Source organism: Crassostrea angulata, chromosome 10, assembly GCF_025612915.1.
Source record: "Crassostrea angulata isolate pt1a10 chromosome 10, ASM2561291v2, whole genome shotgun sequence".
Classification (NCBI taxonomy): domain Eukaryota; kingdom Metazoa; phylum Mollusca; class Bivalvia; order Ostreida; family Ostreidae; genus Magallana; species Magallana angulata.
The window spans coordinates 18,846,609-18,863,476 of record NC_069120.1 but is presented as its reverse complement, the minus strand read 5'-3'; the positions used below and the strand labels follow the sequence as shown (position 1 = coordinate 18,863,476).

At 34.4% G+C, this 16,868-nt stretch overlaps 3 protein-coding genes across 3 annotated transcripts; all 3 read right to left on the bottom strand.

Moving 5' to 3' along the window:
• On the bottom strand, positions 1-7,124 carry LOC128166479 (uncharacterized). Its single transcript, XM_052831665.1, has 6 exons — positions 6,177-7,124; positions 5,687-5,810; positions 5,151-5,501; positions 1,455-1,886; positions 787-942; positions 1-682 (listed from the first exon to the last, which is right to left on the bottom strand). Exons 4-6 carry the CDS (start codon positions 1,783-1,785, stop codon positions 309-311), a joined length of 861 nt encoding a protein of 286 aa, XP_052687625.1. The 5' UTR covers positions 1,786-1,886; positions 5,151-5,501; positions 5,687-5,810; positions 6,177-7,124; the 3' UTR covers positions 1-308.
• A 150-nt stretch (positions 7,125-7,274) lies between these two features.
• On the bottom strand, positions 7,275-11,634 carry LOC128166480 (uncharacterized). Its single transcript, XM_052831666.1, has 3 exons — positions 11,228-11,634; positions 10,719-10,874; positions 7,275-9,590 (listed from the first exon to the last, which is right to left on the bottom strand). Exons 1-3 carry the CDS (start codon positions 11,538-11,540, stop codon positions 9,223-9,225), a joined length of 837 nt encoding a protein of 278 aa, XP_052687626.1. The 5' UTR covers positions 11,541-11,634; the 3' UTR covers positions 7,275-9,222.
• A 452-nt stretch (positions 11,635-12,086) lies between these two features.
• LOC128166331 (uncharacterized) lies at positions 12,087-16,671 on the bottom strand. Its single transcript, XM_052831431.1, has 3 exons — positions 16,146-16,671; positions 13,131-13,286; positions 12,087-12,935 (listed from the first exon to the last, which is right to left on the bottom strand). Exons 1-3 carry the CDS (start codon positions 16,552-16,554, stop codon positions 12,562-12,564), a joined length of 939 nt encoding a protein of 312 aa, XP_052687391.1. The 5' UTR covers positions 16,555-16,671; the 3' UTR covers positions 12,087-12,561.
• Positions 16,672-16,868: the final 197 nt, after the last annotated feature.

Sequence of the window (16,868 nt, the reverse complement as noted above, 5' to 3'; positions counted from 1 at the left end):
GAAAGTGATATTTCATTAAAATTTTAAAATACATCGTTAACATATTAATGTTTTGTTTGCAAGATATAATTAAAAGTATATGAAATTAGTATATCTTATGTTTACTTAATATAAATAATGAATTTATTAAAAAATTATCCAGACTAAAACAAAAAAGATAGCAAATATTCGGAAAATTTGATAATGTGTTCGCTTATATACAGGTATCTGAAAAGGCACATGAATTGAAAAGTTTCAAAACAATAGACAAAACATATTTCAGCAGTTTCAAGATAAAGCTACTTTGAAAGTTCATGGCAATACATTTTTCATTTGTATGAAACAAAGCTCGCCTCCTCATTTTTCTCCATACTGCCAACAAGTGGCACCTTTAACCCAACAGTCGCGTGGTATCCTGGTGGCGCTATGGTCGTGTAAGAATGCTGCGAGATGATTCCTTGGTTCGTTCCTTTGTGGATATGGTACACGTGTATGTCGTCAGTTGTTCTGTTTCTGGACAGGATACACAGGTGACCAAGAGCTGAGACAAGGATTAAGAAGCATCCAATTCCTCCAAGAAGGAGACCCCATGGACAATATAATTGAAAATTATCATACCTCCAAACACTGTACTTCCTTACAATGTCTTTGTAAACATGAGTTGCAATTGCTGTCTTCACTATTGCTGCGATATATGTCCCACCTAGATTAATAAATATGCTTGAATTATGGGGGTGAAAAAATCATTTAAGATCAAAAGAGCTGTTGTTGATGTCAATTGCATGTGTATAAATAGTCTGTTGTTACCCGAGATGGAGAGACTGATGCAGGACAACAATCCAGCATATCTGGATTTCGTTAAAGTCCGTGTGTATACAATGGCCCCAATGAAGCCAAGAACTGCACAGAAAATTCCAATCGAGGACATTATCTGGATTTCCAGCATAATGTTTCTAGTCGGTCCTGAAAACAGGTATTTTTTAAATACACTAACATTGGTTACTAAAGCGAACAAACGCCAGAAATCAAAACATTGTATATGCTAATTACATTTTTGGAATAAAACTACCAGAGAGTTTGAGACTCCTCAAGAGGGCTGGATGGTAGTAGCTATTTTCGGATTGCATTAATCTTCTTCAAAGAAGAGCTCTGTATGAAGATATAACAAAATATTTTTGCTCTACTTAACAATACTTTTAACTAAACAATCCATACCTTTAGAATTTACAGAAGATCTGAATGATAATTTGTTGACCACACAGCCTCCTTAAGGGCAGAAGCTATTTTTCATACAGAAATGCATGAACCATACATCAAACTTGAACATTCCCTTTAAATGTCATTTCTTGACTTAATGTTTCACCTGAAACAGTCTAATGTTGAACACAAAGGATCGCTAATTTTAGACTTCCAATGATAATTTATAGATTTCAAGAACAAAGAAGGACCCCGTGTTTTAATTACTGGTTACTTACCTCTGACTTGATGATACGATGGATCTAAAACTAGATGTGAAAACAGTCTTTCAAAGTTAAAGGGGTATGCTGACAAGTGACATTTCTCTTCTTCCATTGATCCAGGTGGACTTATTTTATCAATGCATAAGCTGAAATACCACAGTCCTGCTGACAGATGAGCTCCAGTAGGGTATCCGTCAAAATATACTGATGAGTCAAGCTGGATGAAAGGCTCTATAAAACTCACTTTACAATTCAACCATCCCGGACTGACGAAAGATATTGTCATAAAAACCACTCCAGCGAAAGTCAGTATCGAAAATATCTTCAACTTCCGACTCAGCAACATTGTTAATGGTCGAGCGAATATATCCACCTTTGTTATTGTGATTCTCTTTTTTTCTTTAGGTGCATCAAAACAAATTGCTACGCATGCGTAAGATGTTGTACCTGATCAAATAATCAATAGTTACCTGTCTGCAACGTTAAAGCAGTTAAGCAAAACAAGGTATCTAATCATCCGGGTTTTCGTCTCGTTTTTAACACCACTGTGCATTAAACTAAGCATGCTAAGTGTATAATATTTTTTTTTTCATTTTTAACTTTTCTCATTTACAAAATACTTGCTTAGTAAGCTGTAAAAATAACCAACCCAAGTTTGGTTTATTTATTATCATTGAAGTTTATTGGCAGTTTTCCATTTTAGTTTTATTTAAAACAATTTTACAAAAATAAGAATTTCATTGTTAGTTATTATCCTCGCGTGCAAGTAGTTGTTACTCAAAAATTTTCCGGCTCAATTAATACTATAGTAATCATTACCTCTTAATTCATACATATAATTTGACCTTGTCTATGGGCAGCGGAAATGGCAAAAAATACATTTCTACAAAATCAATGGTAATTTAAATTCAACAATGCAAAATAATATCATCAGTGGCCATATATGCAAAGCCAACAATCTTCTTTGCAATCTTAATATACATAAAATCAACCAAATGTGTCTTTATACAAATCAAACAAACAAAGAGTAAAACCAACATATATAAAATCAAAACGAACAAACATCAACATAAAACAAGCGGACGCACAAAAATAAACGCCAGGTGGCGTGTTGGGGAAGCAATATGCGCGGTGTCCAGTGAAGTCTTATACAGACCATCTCGTACACAGGTCATTTCGTGTGCAAAAAATCAACTCGTAAACAAGACAGAGAAGAAAGTGTTAATCTTTGACAACATTTTTGTATATTTAATCATGTTTTACATAATGGCTCAACATGTTATTGTATATGCAATTGTACAATCCGATGATCTAATGACTTTGCTTTAAAATCCCTCATTAAAACAGAACTATCTATACTACTACATGTATATCAAATTCTAAGTGTTAATTGTTTAATTAATTAATTAATAAAATATCAGCAAAAATAAGACTAAAAATCCAAAATTTGAACCGGATTATCATTGGTACGCATGCGCTAGGCCATTGTGCTTACTATGAATGTTTATAAATATTTTAATGTGTATATGTGACATATATGTTTACCAGTGCCGGCTATGTCTAATCATTATATACTCCATATAAAATGTAATGTCCGCCATAATGTATACATATGCACTTCCAGACTCCTGTCACTTACCAGCTGTCTGTTTACCGTGGATCAAACACAGTAACATTCTAATTTCATTATGCGGCACTCCTTGCTGATCTATGGATCTAGAAGGGGAGAGGGGGTCCGCCCCTCGGAAAATTCAATATTAATAACTTCACACATGTAGTAAAGGGGGAGAGAGGGTCCGGATCCCATCCCCCTGGAAAATTTAAATTTATTAATTATATAAAATAAAATCTCCAAAATATGTCTCGGAACCCTTCCTCTTCCCCGACAAATATAATTATTTATCCACCCCAGCCCCCTAGAAAAAGTTATGGATCTGTGCAGGCTATTGAAAATAAATTCTAAAAAGTTCATCGTCTGCCTCAGATGTCCTTTTATACAGCTAAAATTGTCTTTAAACGATAGAGAGCTCCACAATTATAAAAAGACGAAGGCGAAAATGCGAAGATGCGAAGGCGAGAGTGCGAAATTGCGATGGCGAAGGTGCGATAGTAATATCGCTTCTTCGCCTTCGCAACTTCGCACTTTCGCCTTCGCATCTTCGAGCTTCGCCGTTGCATCTTCGCACTTTCGCTCCTTCGCCGTCGCACCTTCGCACTTTCGCCGTCGCAACTTCGCACCTCGACCTAAAGGCGAAGGTCGAAGTGGCCCCAACGGAACACAATAGTATTGACTACTTGATTCAAAATATTGTGAATATATTACATGATCCAATATCTACATGCATTAAGAGAGTACATGCGTTGCCTGGGACAATAAAAATTCAGTAACTGGTGTTCTATATAGTACCTCAATGGAACAAAAATCTTAACCGTTTATAATTGAAATACTTTCACCGGTTTAGAATTTTTTTTCACAGTATTCAATTAAAAAATACGTTTTAGAAAATTTTGGAAAGTTAAAAATTTTTATTGCTAATTACAAAGCGTTTTGGTATCTCAACACGATAATTACACGATGTTTAAAACACTGGATGGAATGTATAATTTCCGTAGCTTAGTAGTTCTACATGATATAATTTAATTCATGTCTTTGATTCCACAAACTTTATATGATAAAAAAAATAATTATAAAAGGTAATTTCTGAATGACTGGTTGCTCAGAACTTTCTTTTACGATGCTTAACCACAATAAACTAAACTGATATTTTTGTGATAAATTCCTGTATCTTTGAAATCTTAATTAGAATTTACATTTTGTTTTCTCTTTTAAAATATCAATCATTTAATATAACTGTAAAACACTATAAAGTAATTAATTTATATTAAAGTATACTTTCCGTTTTGCATACGAACTTCTCACAGTACACAAAACATTTTTAAGCCTTGTGTACGAATACAATTTTGAAGAGGACTTGAATCTCGGTTTTGTATACGATTTTACTTTTTGTATCCATGAACTATGACTTGACTGGACACCGCGAATATTGTTTCTCCAACACGCTACCTGAGTACTCGAACAGAAAATTATATTTAACTTAATTTTCGAAATATTTTCATTAAAGGGACTTGGACACGATTTGACTTAAAATTTTCAAATTTTATTTTTCCATTTTCAATGTTTATACTGATAACAATAGAAGTTTATAATGCTATGTCAAAATTTGAAAGTCAAATTTTAAGTTATAAGCAAGTTACAGAGTTCGTAATTCTTTGTTTTGTAAACAAAGCTCGAATATTGTCATTTTTACATATGTGTTGTATTGGTGTAAGTTTCAATCAAATGCATCTTTCTTTTGTTGATAATAGTATTTATGAAGATACTGAATAAGTTTAAATTGTTTTTACATGTCATTTTGTCTAAGAAATGGTAATTCTCTACATTACATTTTTTGTAAACAACTATAAGACTCGAGCTTTGTTTACATAACAACCGATTCTTACCGTTGTATCTCGCTCGTAACTTGACTTTAACATTCAATATTTTGGTCAATCATTTAAAATGCACCAGTTAACCATTTTATACATAAAAAATAGAAATAAAATTTTTGATCTCAAATCGTGTCCAAGTCCCTTTAATATCAAAATGCTAGCTTCTACGGGTTTAGTGGCTGCTGTTAGTGGCTGCCAGCTTCAGAATGGTCTTTTATTTACTAGTATATGAAAGAAAGCTGCCTCCTCATTTTTTCTCCATACTACCAACTAGTGGCACCTTTAACTCTCGCGTGGTATCCCGGCGGTGCTGTGGTTGTTGGGGAATGATGCAATAGGATTCCTAGGTTTGTTCCCTTGGGGATAGTGAACACATGTCCTCACTTCTGTTTCTGGACAGGATAAACAAGTGACCAAGAGCTGAGACAAGGATTAATAGGTTTCCAATTCCTCCAAGAACAAGACCACATGGACAATAAGTTTCGACTATATCCCACCCTATGTAGTCCCAAAAAACATGTTTGTTAATGTGAGTTGCAATCGCTGTCTTCACTATCGTTGCGAAAGTTCCACCTAAATTAACAAAAAGTTATAAACATTTGAACGCATTATTACATGATATATATTATCAAAAATTTCCTAGTCACATGCAATGATCTCCGCGTTCACAACAATTTTTGTGCATAATTTTCCGTTCTATACACGGTTAAAAAAATTATCTAGATATAAAGCAAGTGGTAATACTGTTTTGCTATAACCTGAGCCCATCTGGATTTCGTTAGAGTTCGTGTGTATACAATGGTTCCCATGAAGCCAAGCACTGCACAGAAAAGTCCAAAGGAGGACATTATCTGGATTTCCAGCAGAATTTTCTAGGCAGTCCTAAAAAAGTCATTTGGTGCACGCAATTTAAAATTTGAGTTTCAGAATTATTTTCCATAAGATTTGAACACTAATTATTGAAGCATATAAGATGCAAGAATTTGAAATGTTGTTTATGCCAAATACCGCTCTGTATAAGCCATAAAACTTATTTACATAACATTCATAAACCACTGCCTTTCATTTCAAATTGATATGTTTATTTACCGGAGGCGGTCGGATTTTTTAAGATGGCATTACAAATACAGACTAATACAATGTTCAACATAAGACTGATGCGATTTCCTAAATATCAGACTGCCAAAGGTAAATTATTAAACTGCCAGAAAAAAGTAATAACACATCTGCGATGGTTTGGTTACTTACCTCTGACCTTATTATACGTTGGATCTAAAAGTTCATTTGAGAACGGTGCCTCAATGTTAAAGGGTTGTGCAGCCCAGTGACATTCTTCCTTTTTCAATGATCAAGTCCAATTTAATCTTTGAATACATAAAGTAAAATACCACAGTCCTGCTGACAAGCGTGCTTCTTTTGGGTATCCAAGTCGTTCACTGTAGACCATGAGACTTTTTATGTTACTCAACTTACAATTCACCCATCCCGGACTGACGAAAGATACTGTCATCAAAACCATTCCAGTGAAAGTCAGTATATAGAAAGTCTTCAGTTTCCGACTCAGTAGCATTGTCAATATATATTTACATTGAAAATGTAATTGCAATGTTTATTCTACTTCTGCTGCATCAAAACACACTTCTACGCATGCGTGCGATGGTTTACCAGATCACGAAACGTCAAGTTGAATATCTGCAACGCAGTTATGCGTGACCAAATAATATTACAGGGTTTGTATCGTTTATTTCCACCACACTGTAACAATTAAGATTTTACTCCACTTCAACTATTCCCCGACATAAGGTTTAACAAAACACCCATGAAATAATTGTTTATGTTCAAATATATATAAGAAAATAATGACATAATTGTTTGTAAAAATTAACTTGGTATTTTTTAATGACGAGGTCATCGCAATTGAACTATTTAATGTTATATGATTCAATTGCTTTTAAGAAATATTTCAGCTGTATATTTTTTTTTTGTCTTAAAAAGTAATTCACAAACACGCTACTACTGTCAGTTACAAGATAGTTTATTTTCGTTTAATAAGCAAGAAGGAAATCTTTAAAAATAGCACCAACATTAGTACTATCTTTAAAAGTTTTTGGCAATGCAAAATTTAACAATGACTATTCATTTTACACTCTGGACACTGAAAGGAGATAGAAACGGTGGGGTTAAAGCGATGTGGGCAATTCATTTGCGTCACATTTCTTTCAAACTTTAAGTATTTACTGGTTTATGTTCAAATGATATAACAAACTGAAAGGAAATGATAGCTGCAATACTCAATATAAGGTAAAGCATGTTTAAATTTTCAAAACTTTAGTATATCAAATTGGCTCTTGTATTAAAAGGACGCATATCATGCCGTGTAATAATTACAAATTTTCATTTTAAACACAACAACGGTGTTTTAGATAGCCGTCCGCCAAATCGCCATAGAAAATTTAACTTTTTCTGCGGGCGAAAAATTTTGGTGATGATGAATGCCAGACTGGATGTGTTCAAAGTTCTTTATATATTCATAAAAAATGTTTAGTTTTACTATAAAATTGTAAAATCGCACCGATATAGAAGTCTATACCATATCTTATTCCCATAATTGCTCAAATAGCGTATAGACTTAAACGTAGGTCCGAACAAGAGTCTTTTTCATATATATTTTAGATTGGGGCAGAGAGCGGACTAGGTGGGAAAAGTACTTCTGATCTTACGGAATTCGTGAGCTGACATTCATAAAACAAAAGGCAAACAATATTTTTTTTTAAAATACAAAACAATAATCAAAAAATTCGTGTTGTTTGTCGCCCGCCTTAAAATATGGAGTTTGTCCGAGTTCGAGCATTTTATATGTATATATGGTGTAATATTAATATGCGTTTATACTATAATATTGTTAAGTTTTAGCCTTTCCTTAGCCCTTGTGGTTTGAATTCTAAATAAAATATCTGGCTACCGTTTTCTCAGCGAATGTAAATCTGTGACATGGTCGACAACTTCTTAGGTATTAGCCGTGGATATCCAGCTAGTTCTGACAAATAATAACATTCGTTGTTTTATATGGAATAACAAAAATGTCCAATTGTATGTTCTTTGTAACGTGTAACTTAAGAAAGAAATTTTCTCGTTATCAGACAGACTTCTTATATCAAGAAATTCATAAATTTTTAAACAGTCAAACTGATCACATAGCCAAATGATTCTATCAGTTTAATCAAATTTGACCATCTTGTTTTCGTATCAAGGTCAGGTCAAAGTCACTATCTTTTCCTCAAGTTAAAGGATAATTCAAATAAATGTAGTTATCTGACGTTTTGTAGAAATCTGTTTAAGATATGATGTTTCTATTCTTCAATGAAATGATAGAATATCAAAAAGTGTATTAGCTAATTTGCTTAGCCCGCCTATCCTCGAATTTTCTTAAAATATTTAGATATTTTGATTTTTTTATGCTTCCAATGATAAAATATTTCTGATTTTTACATAGAATGAAGAACTTACATAAAGATATATACTGACAGAAAAGCTAATTTTTTTACCTTTCATTAAGGGAGAAAGTCTAATTTCAGTGATTTTTCGCACAAATTTATGTTAAAAAAATTGATTAAAAAAGCTATTAAAATGTAATTTGAAAATTAGGCGAATCATATTTTAAAAACATATTCAGAAACCCAAGTACATTATCATTAGTTCACATTAGTTGAAAAAATCCAATGTTAATGTTATTGTTTGGAAAATGCTAAATAGAAATGCTGAATAGACTCATATATGTATAGCATTTCTGAATTGCAAAAAAATTGTGATATTTTCCTATGCCAATTTTCCGCCAAAAATAGAGTCCTTGTTAGATTCAAAACTTTGATTACTATTTCTATGCCAAGTTGTATGATAGTAGAACAGAAGGAAAAATATTTTTAATATTCTTTCATCTTGATTTAATGACCATTTAATCGAATTTAATTCAGCCGAGGAATAAGTAGAATGGAAGCATTCCTTTCTGTAGAACATCGAACGGGTCTGCTTGTAGTCGAAAACCAGAAAATACTTCTTCCTTAACGAAATAATCTAAAGATATTTTAGTGACACAAATAGCAAAGGAAATGATTGGAACAATATTTCACGGACATCATCAGGAGATATACTAAAATTTACAAGATGTACATTTAGTGATTATTAAAAAAAGAAAAATGGAATGTCATACAACTAAGGGTTACAAAAATTTCTAATTTCAAGAAATTCAGAAGAATAAGTCAAACCACATCACTAAGATTACGAATTGGGAAAACTCTCATTTAAATGAACGACAGCCGGCCTCCTCATTTTTCTCCATACTGCCAACAAGTGGCACCTTTAACTCAACAGTCGCGTGGTATCCTGGTGGTGCTATGGTCGTGTAGGAATGCTGCGAGATGATTTCTTGGTTCGTTCCTTTGTGGATATGGAACACGTGTATATCATCCTTTGTTTTATTTCTGGACAGGATAAACAAATGGCCAACGGCTGAAACCAGGATTAAGACGCCCCCAATTCCTACCAAAATGAGACCCCAAGGGCAATAAAATTGGTCTATTTCCCATCCTGTGTATTCCCAAAAATCTTTGTGGTAAATATTAGTTGAAATTCCTATCTTCACTATCATTGCGATATACGTCCAACCTAAATTAACAAAAAATGTTAACTGTAGAACACATTTACATTAACAAACTCTCACTAGTAACTACATGCTTCATGCAAGGTGAACCAGGCTAACATGAAAGAAAACTTTTGAATATAAGTTTTCATTCAATACATCTATATCTATACAACTATATTAAATAATAGACTCGAATTTTTGGGCTTTAATACCGAGAAATCGGAAGAGTATTGTCATTTGTTTTATATATTTTAATCATCAATGGCACTTGAAAATTACTAATTTGTTTTTGTTTTTTCTCAATCAAGCTTCGCTAATTAATAATCAACGAAAATTCCTTTAAAAAATCCGGAAATCATTTGGATTTTTCGGATTTTACAATCTTGCGCATGCGCATTACATTCAAGCTAAATCACGGGAGGCTCTTTATTTTTTGTTCCCACAATATCACAATTGCATGGATAAACTCAGAAACGATATTACAAATACGTGCAAATTTTCATTGAAAAAATTTTCATTGAAAATTTGTTTTTAGATAGATAGATAGATAGATAGATAGATAGATAGATAGATAGATAGATAGATAGATAGATAGATAGATAGATAGATAGATAGATAGATTCTGTTCATCAACGGAAATACGGGAGATAACTCTAACTCAGTGCATTTGATATGAAAAATCCCGAGAGTTCAGAATGTCAACTCGAAGCGAGTGAAAAACGTTGCTGGAGAAAATGTTGAATTCTTCATTAATATGAATTAAATTTTTAGATGAAAGGTGAGCCTCAAAATGGTTTATAATGAATAATTTGACTGTTATTTTCAATGCAGCTTCATTTGTTTTCTTCCAAATCGTTTCGGAGCGATTCTGCATTTTTTTGCTACATTACGGGTATATGGGATGCATTTTAGCTGTGGTATAGGCCTGTCCCGAGACACAGATTATTCTAACTAAGCAGAGTGTAGTGAAATTAGTAGCATTATTGTAGGCTTAAAACTTTATAATGGCAACGATGTATCTATTTCGTAAATGTCCGATATCATATACAAAGTCAACCCGTGCACCACGGGTTAAAGTCTAGTGGTTAGAAAAAATATCTAGACCAAAAACGATCATTTAAAAGTGGGTGGTAAAACTAAGTTGTTTATACCCGAGATGAAAAGACTGGTGCAGGCTAACAATCCAGCCCATCTGGATTTCGTTAAAGTCCGTGTGTATACAATAGTTCCCATGAAGCCAAGCACAGCACAGAAAAATCCAATGGAGGACATGATCTGGGTTTCCAGCATAAAATGACTAGACAGCCCTGAATTTAAAAACATGTGATTGTTATGTCCCATGCATTATCAGAGTTGTTTTCCTTAATACATGTACATGCATATAAACGTTGATTATTGGAGCGTAAAATTCGAAATAGGATACATTAATTATGCCAAATGCAGTTTCGAATGAGCCATACAGTAAATGTACTCTCAAATCATTGTCAATAAATTTCTTTATTTGATTTGTTGGTTCACATGAGACAGTATTATTTTGACTTTACCACTTGTGCTATCAAAGACAATATTAAACCGACGCTTGGCTCATTGTTATCAGAATGTCAGACTGCAACAAGGAAGTAAGGATACCAAAACAGTGATTCAGTTATTGTTAACTTACCTTTAAATCTTTCATACGCTGGATCTAAATAGGGTGACTCAATCTTAAAGGGGTATGTAGCCAAGTGACAGTCCTCCTCTTTCAATGATTCATCATTCCAACTAAACCGTTGAATACATAAGGTATAATACCACAGTCCTGCTGATAGATGTGCTTTTTTGGGGTATCCTTGATGACCACTGATGACCATGAAACTTTTTATGTTGCTTAATTTACAATTCACCCATCCTGGACTGACGAAAGATGCAGTCACAAAAACCACCCCAAAAATAGCCAATATCGAGAATATCTTCAGTTTTCGACTCAGCAGCATTGTCAATAAGTGAATAGATCCACCTTGAAAATATTATTACGATGTTTTCGTTCCTCGGGTGCAACAAACCCAATTTACCACGCATGCGTGCGATGGTGTTCCTTATCATATATCAATAAATACCTGTGTGCAACGGTAGAGACGAAGTAATATTATCTTCCGGGTTTGCATTCAATTTGTTCCTTATATTTTTCATTTTCAATTCTTCTCAGACTATCGACAAAATATTTGCACAATAAGCCTTAATATATGGCAATTTAAGTCTGATTACTGTATTATCATCGAAGTGTAATAGTCGTTTTTATAAGTTATTAATTTTTTTATTCACAGCAAACAAGATGTATATTATTTCCTCTTAAATATAGCCTGCTATATATCGTCGAGTCATTCAATGACGTTTTACCATACAGCAGTTCAATTACGATAACCTACTCTTGATTTGAAAAAGTATATTTCATATTGTGTCAATGCATAATAGAAATTTAATAAAAAAGGGTAAGACTGTCAAAACCGATTGGTTCAATGTTTTTTTACTATAAGTCAAACTCATTAGGAAGTGTTTTTATTGAAATAATCATATAGCTATCATCAATTAACATAACCATTCTTCGCAAGACAGTATATCTACAATTGAACTTTACTATTGATATGTCTAATGTTTATATGGAAAAATTAACATAAATACATGTACGTGTACATAAATGTTTAAATGAAATTTGCGAGAAAAAGATGGCTGCAAAACTCAGATGAATTAGGTCAGAGTATTTATGCGAGTCTATCCTGTTTCCTTTGTAATCTTGTATGAGAAGCTTACCATATGTATAGACATGTCGTATATTGTTACTACATAATCTTAAATTTAAAATATAACAGTTGTCCTTTTAACGCATTAACGTTTTCTGAAGTATTACAAATATTTCGATGTTTTACATAACAGATGCGCGCAACCTAAGAATGTGTATATATCACGACAAATCAAAATGACAAACAATAAAGTGTCCCTCAACCATTGTGGAAGCTTTCACAGCTTCTGCTTGTTGGGAAGAGGGAATCCAGGCATCGGGTCCTCGGTCGGGTTGACCTCAAACGGCGGAAGGTCGGTCTTTTCGATTGGATAAAACCCTGTCGTCACCACGGGAATGGCGGGGCTGCTTTTCTCCGAGGATGTCGAATACACTGTAGGTCTCTTCTTGTCGTCTGGGTCACGTGAGACAATGAAGAGATGAACCACTGCGCCTGCCAGAAAGATTGAGGAAGTGAGGGCTCCCAGAACTAGGCACCATGGGATTGGGACAAAGATGCCATACATGTTGCCACCATAGTACATATCGATCATTTCATGAAGGTGTAGCAGACTCATGGAGATTTTTCCAACAGCTATCCAAAAGAGGACTCCTGTCAAAAGAAAGGCACAATTTGATCTATATGTCTAATAAAAAAATATGCTTAAAAAATATAAACAGTTGTAATCATGAAGGGGGTGGGGGAGAGAGAGTCTGTTGATTTTCGGCTTTATTTTTCCATTTTTTAATAATGCTTTAAAAGAAATTGTTCGTAGAAATGTGGATATCGTTTGTTACATTGTATTACCAGTCAGGAGGCAAGAGACGCAGGCCGCCAGCCCCACAGATCGCTTGTTGCCCTGGACCCTGTAGTACAGGGCGGTGGTCAGTACCCCCAACACACTGCAGACGACGGCCAGACCCGTCTCTATCTGGAACTCCAGCAGACCAAACTTTGTGATGTCTGTCAATGAATGAGGTGAAAGAATTATACATGTAACGAGTAAATCAGCAGCATCTTCAAGTAGTATGGGAAGTGGCGAGAGATCTTGGCACGTGTATCACCAGATGAAGTTTATGAATGCGTGGTAAAAGAACTATATGATTGAAGTCATATGTAAATAGATAGACGCAAAAGCCTTATCAATCGTGATTTTATAACGAGTAAAAAAAAACATTTGTTTCGCAATACCTATAATACGCTTCCGCACTATACATGTTAAGGTCAGACGACACGTTCTGCAATTTTAGATAACTTTTTCCAGGAATTTGTTAATGGTTTACTACTACTTTGACAAGCTTTCTTGCAAAAAATTAGGTTACCTTACCAGGCATTTCTGCAAAATACTAGAGTATGCAATTTCCTTTATAAACTTCTTGAAAATATACTTGAATTGCTGATATAAAACTAAATACATATACAGCACAGTAAAATTCACTAAATTGGAACTCTATCTCGGCCGGGGCGGGGCTTTGAACTCACGTCCTCTAGAACCTATATGATCTTGGCAGTGAACGGCCACGGTTCTAACCACTCGGCCATCTAGACACATAACCACAAGCAATTAAATTTTAATTATTTTAAAAATAATTATAAAATTAATATTTTTTATTGGAACTCTTTATTACGAGGAGATACAAAAAAGATTCTCGAGGAACGTGTCGTCTGACCTTAAATTAAAAAAAATGTATTTTCCTCGACAAAAGTTTCTGGCATGATATCTTTAGACGCGAAAGCGAACTAAATGCATACGTGTATTATTAGTACGGCTGTTCCATCTATGTTTCATATCCCTGACAAAGAGCGTACATGTATATAATGGCTATGAGTGACGAAATACAATTATTCATTAAAATAGAACCAATTTAACAAGTCCTTGGACTTTCAGTAGGATGTAACTATCTATTTCTTGCGTCAAAACAAGTTAAAATGGTGTGGTTTCAAGCGAAATATACACCGATTGCGTAGTCTTCGCTTAAAAGCCAGACAAATCTTGTTCATTTCAGAGAGCCATGGCTGAGTGACCAGCAATGAAATAGACAGGCCTACGTCATATTGCTGTTTGACACAAGTACCCAAAGTCCAAGCTCTTGTTAAAATGGTTCTACGTCAATATGAATATAAATAAGCATTGAATACCGTCGGTTCTATAACACACCAGGTCGTGCGGACAAATTATCATGATACCGAGCTAACGCGCGTTATTCAATTTGTCAGCACGGCCTGGTGTATTATAGGACAGACGACATACCAAAAATAAGCATTCAGTGCTTAAAGGTTTCCTCAATATCAATGACATGTATTTAGGGATGCATAAACTTTATGCATCAAAGTTTATGGTTTGTTGCAGTGAAGTTAACAATACGTATCCACAATACCGCTAGTTGGAAAAAAAGTCCAGTGTGTCTGTTCATACACCTTTACTCTCGGGATAAAGGTATCAGGTCTGAGTTAGTTTGACAGTCAATGCTGGTTGTTTGGTGTTACAGCTGTTTTAATAAAATAAATTAAATTTACAAGAAAAGGAGGGTAGAGAGAAAAAAAGAGATAATGAAATCAAGAATTGTGTTCTTTAAATTCATTGTCGCCCCTTTCTAGAATGTCATATTTTACTCTGAACAAAATTGAAATAAATTGAGGGGCTCGCAGATATCTGCAAAATGAAAAAAAAAACAATTAAATTTGCAATACACAAAGTAGTCATTTCGCGGCTGCATGCTTCTCAACTTGCAAGCAGAAGATCAGGATCAATACAGAACAAAATGAGAAGAAGGAGCAATAAACCAGTGAAAACCACCTCTTGGAGAAGATAGGTTTTTTTTCCCCAGAAAATTGGCAATTGTTTTACGCAGTCTTGTTATTTTCAAGCAGGCCAATCATTCTCCTGCTGGGTTATTTCTTAAATTGTTATTTTTATATAACATTAAAGTTTTAACTATGTTTGGGAGGAAAAAAGAGAGCGATCTTACGTAATTAAATCAAATCAAATTTCACAAATGTAATTTGTATCGTGATCAAAGCCCGATTTTATTCAGACATACATAAACAAAAATCCTCACGATTTGACTATTTTCACAAGTTTCATGGTAATTTTCAATTAAATAATGTTAAAAAGACTTCATAATATTTCCTGAATACAATGGCCAAGCAGCTATGATAAGGAGGATAAAAATATTAATCATCTCTCGATATCCAATACCTTTTACAGTTCGAGTTACCCACTGATTGCGAATGCACGCCGCTATTTACTATGTTTCAAGTTACAGTAAAATTCGTTCAGATAACAACAGCTCTAGGCAGTAACCTCTCAGTGTTTATTAATTACTCACTTCACATTTCAGGGTGTTTTCGTCATCAAATCTAGCAGACCGGTTAAAAATACACCCCCTTTTCCACCAACCACTTTTCTTTATTTTTGCGCAGAAACAATAAATTGCGATAGGTCTGAATGCGTTATCTCTGGAATTGATGGATATGGATATCTTTTACGTACATCGATTGACTTTGCGGTCTTGGAACAATGAATAATTAAAGAAAATAGGTGATTTAATTAGTTTTACAGGCGAGTGGTCCATGGTTCAACTTCAGGATAAATTTATGTTACTGCATTGAATCACACAATTGTCGACCAAAACAACCACAAATTCAATCCATGACCGCAGAAATGAAATACTGATACTATATTTTGCATGAGAGTAAGGTTATTTAAAAGGTATACAAAGTAAATTGATAAATAAACATGTTTCGGGGAAAATCTTTAAAAATATCTCAAGATTTTGCCTCAATTAATAATTGATAGAAAATGTATTTTAAAACACTTACAATGTATCTTCTGATACGTTCCCCTGACGTACGGCGAATTTTTGGGGAGGTTTTTCATTTCCTCCACAGCCGAGGAATAAGTAGAATGGAAGCATTCCTTTCTGTAGAACATCGAACGGGGCTGTTTGTAGTATACACAGGTGACGAAATACCACAGCCCCATGGAGATGGACAGTCGGTGGCCCTCCACGATACCCTCCTTGTCGTAAGGCATGGCCACTGGGTCCCCAGGCTTGTGGTCTTTGGAATTAATTTCTTCAAAAGACTCTTCCATTAGGTCCCCTGCAATCCGCTCGGGGAAGTGGATATTGACGATAGCCCAGCCCGGGCTGAAAAAAATCACCATTTTTAGGATGAATGCGACAGAGAGGACTGCCAGTGTGATTTTCAACCTTGATGCCACACCCATATTTGCCCTGCGCTCCGGTACGGTATAGGTGTCGGCTGCTCTAGTAAAGGAATAAGAATGTAGAGTTGACTCGTTGGCTTTTAGAAGGATACTGAAGATGCTTTATTCAGGTAGAGAGAAAATCGATCAAATGGACTCCGAACAATTCCTTTATGACGGGAGGGCTGTGCATAAATATTTTATTACATTTGGAATACCATAATGAAAATACCACAGGTGGAAACCGAGCAAGTCAGAAAACAAATGTACAATGAATTAAAGATCGCTTCGCTCTATTAAGGCTTTAAAATGGGTTTTTTTTCTTCTCTTTTTCA

What these genes read in the sequence shown, in the direction of transcription:
- LOC128166479 (XM_052831665.1), bottom strand. Translation starts at nt 1,785, where the DNA reads ATGTTGCTGAGTCGGAAGTTGAAGATATTTTCGATACTGACTTTCGCT. An exon ending in ATCGTATCATCAAGTCAGAG is followed by an intron (nt 943 to 1,454) that starts GTAAGTAACCAG and finishes ACCTGTTTTCAG; the next exon opens with GACCGACTAGAAACATTATG. An exon ending in CATCAGTCTCTCCATCTCGG is followed by an intron (nt 683 to 786) that starts GTAACAACAGAC and finishes TTATTAATCTAG; the next exon opens with GTGGGACATATATCGCAGCA.
- LOC128166480 (XM_052831666.1), bottom strand. Translation starts at nt 11,540, where the DNA reads ATGCTGCTGAGTCGAAAACTGAAGATATTCTCGATATTGGCTATTTTT. An exon ending in AGCGTATGAAAGATTTAAAG is followed by an intron (nt 10,875 to 11,227) that starts GTAAGTTAACAA and finishes TTTTAAATTCAG; the next exon opens with GGCTGTCTAGTCATTTTATG. An exon ending in CACCAGTCTTTTCATCTCGG is followed by an intron (nt 9,591 to 10,718) that starts GTATAAACAACT and finishes TTGTTAATTTAG; the next exon opens with GTTGGACGTATATCGCAATG.
- LOC128166331 (XM_052831431.1), bottom strand. Translation starts at nt 16,554, where the DNA reads ATGGGTGTGGCATCAAGGTTGAAAATCACACTGGCAGTCCTCTCTGTC. An exon ending in AACGTATCAGAAGATACATT is followed by an intron (nt 13,287 to 16,145) that starts GTAAGTGTTTTA and finishes ATTCATTGACAG; the next exon opens with ACATCACAAAGTTTGGTCTG. An exon ending in CGTCTCTTGCCTCCTGACTG is followed by an intron (nt 12,936 to 13,130) that starts GTAATACAATGT and finishes TTCTTTTGACAG; the next exon opens with GAGTCCTCTTTTGGATAGCT.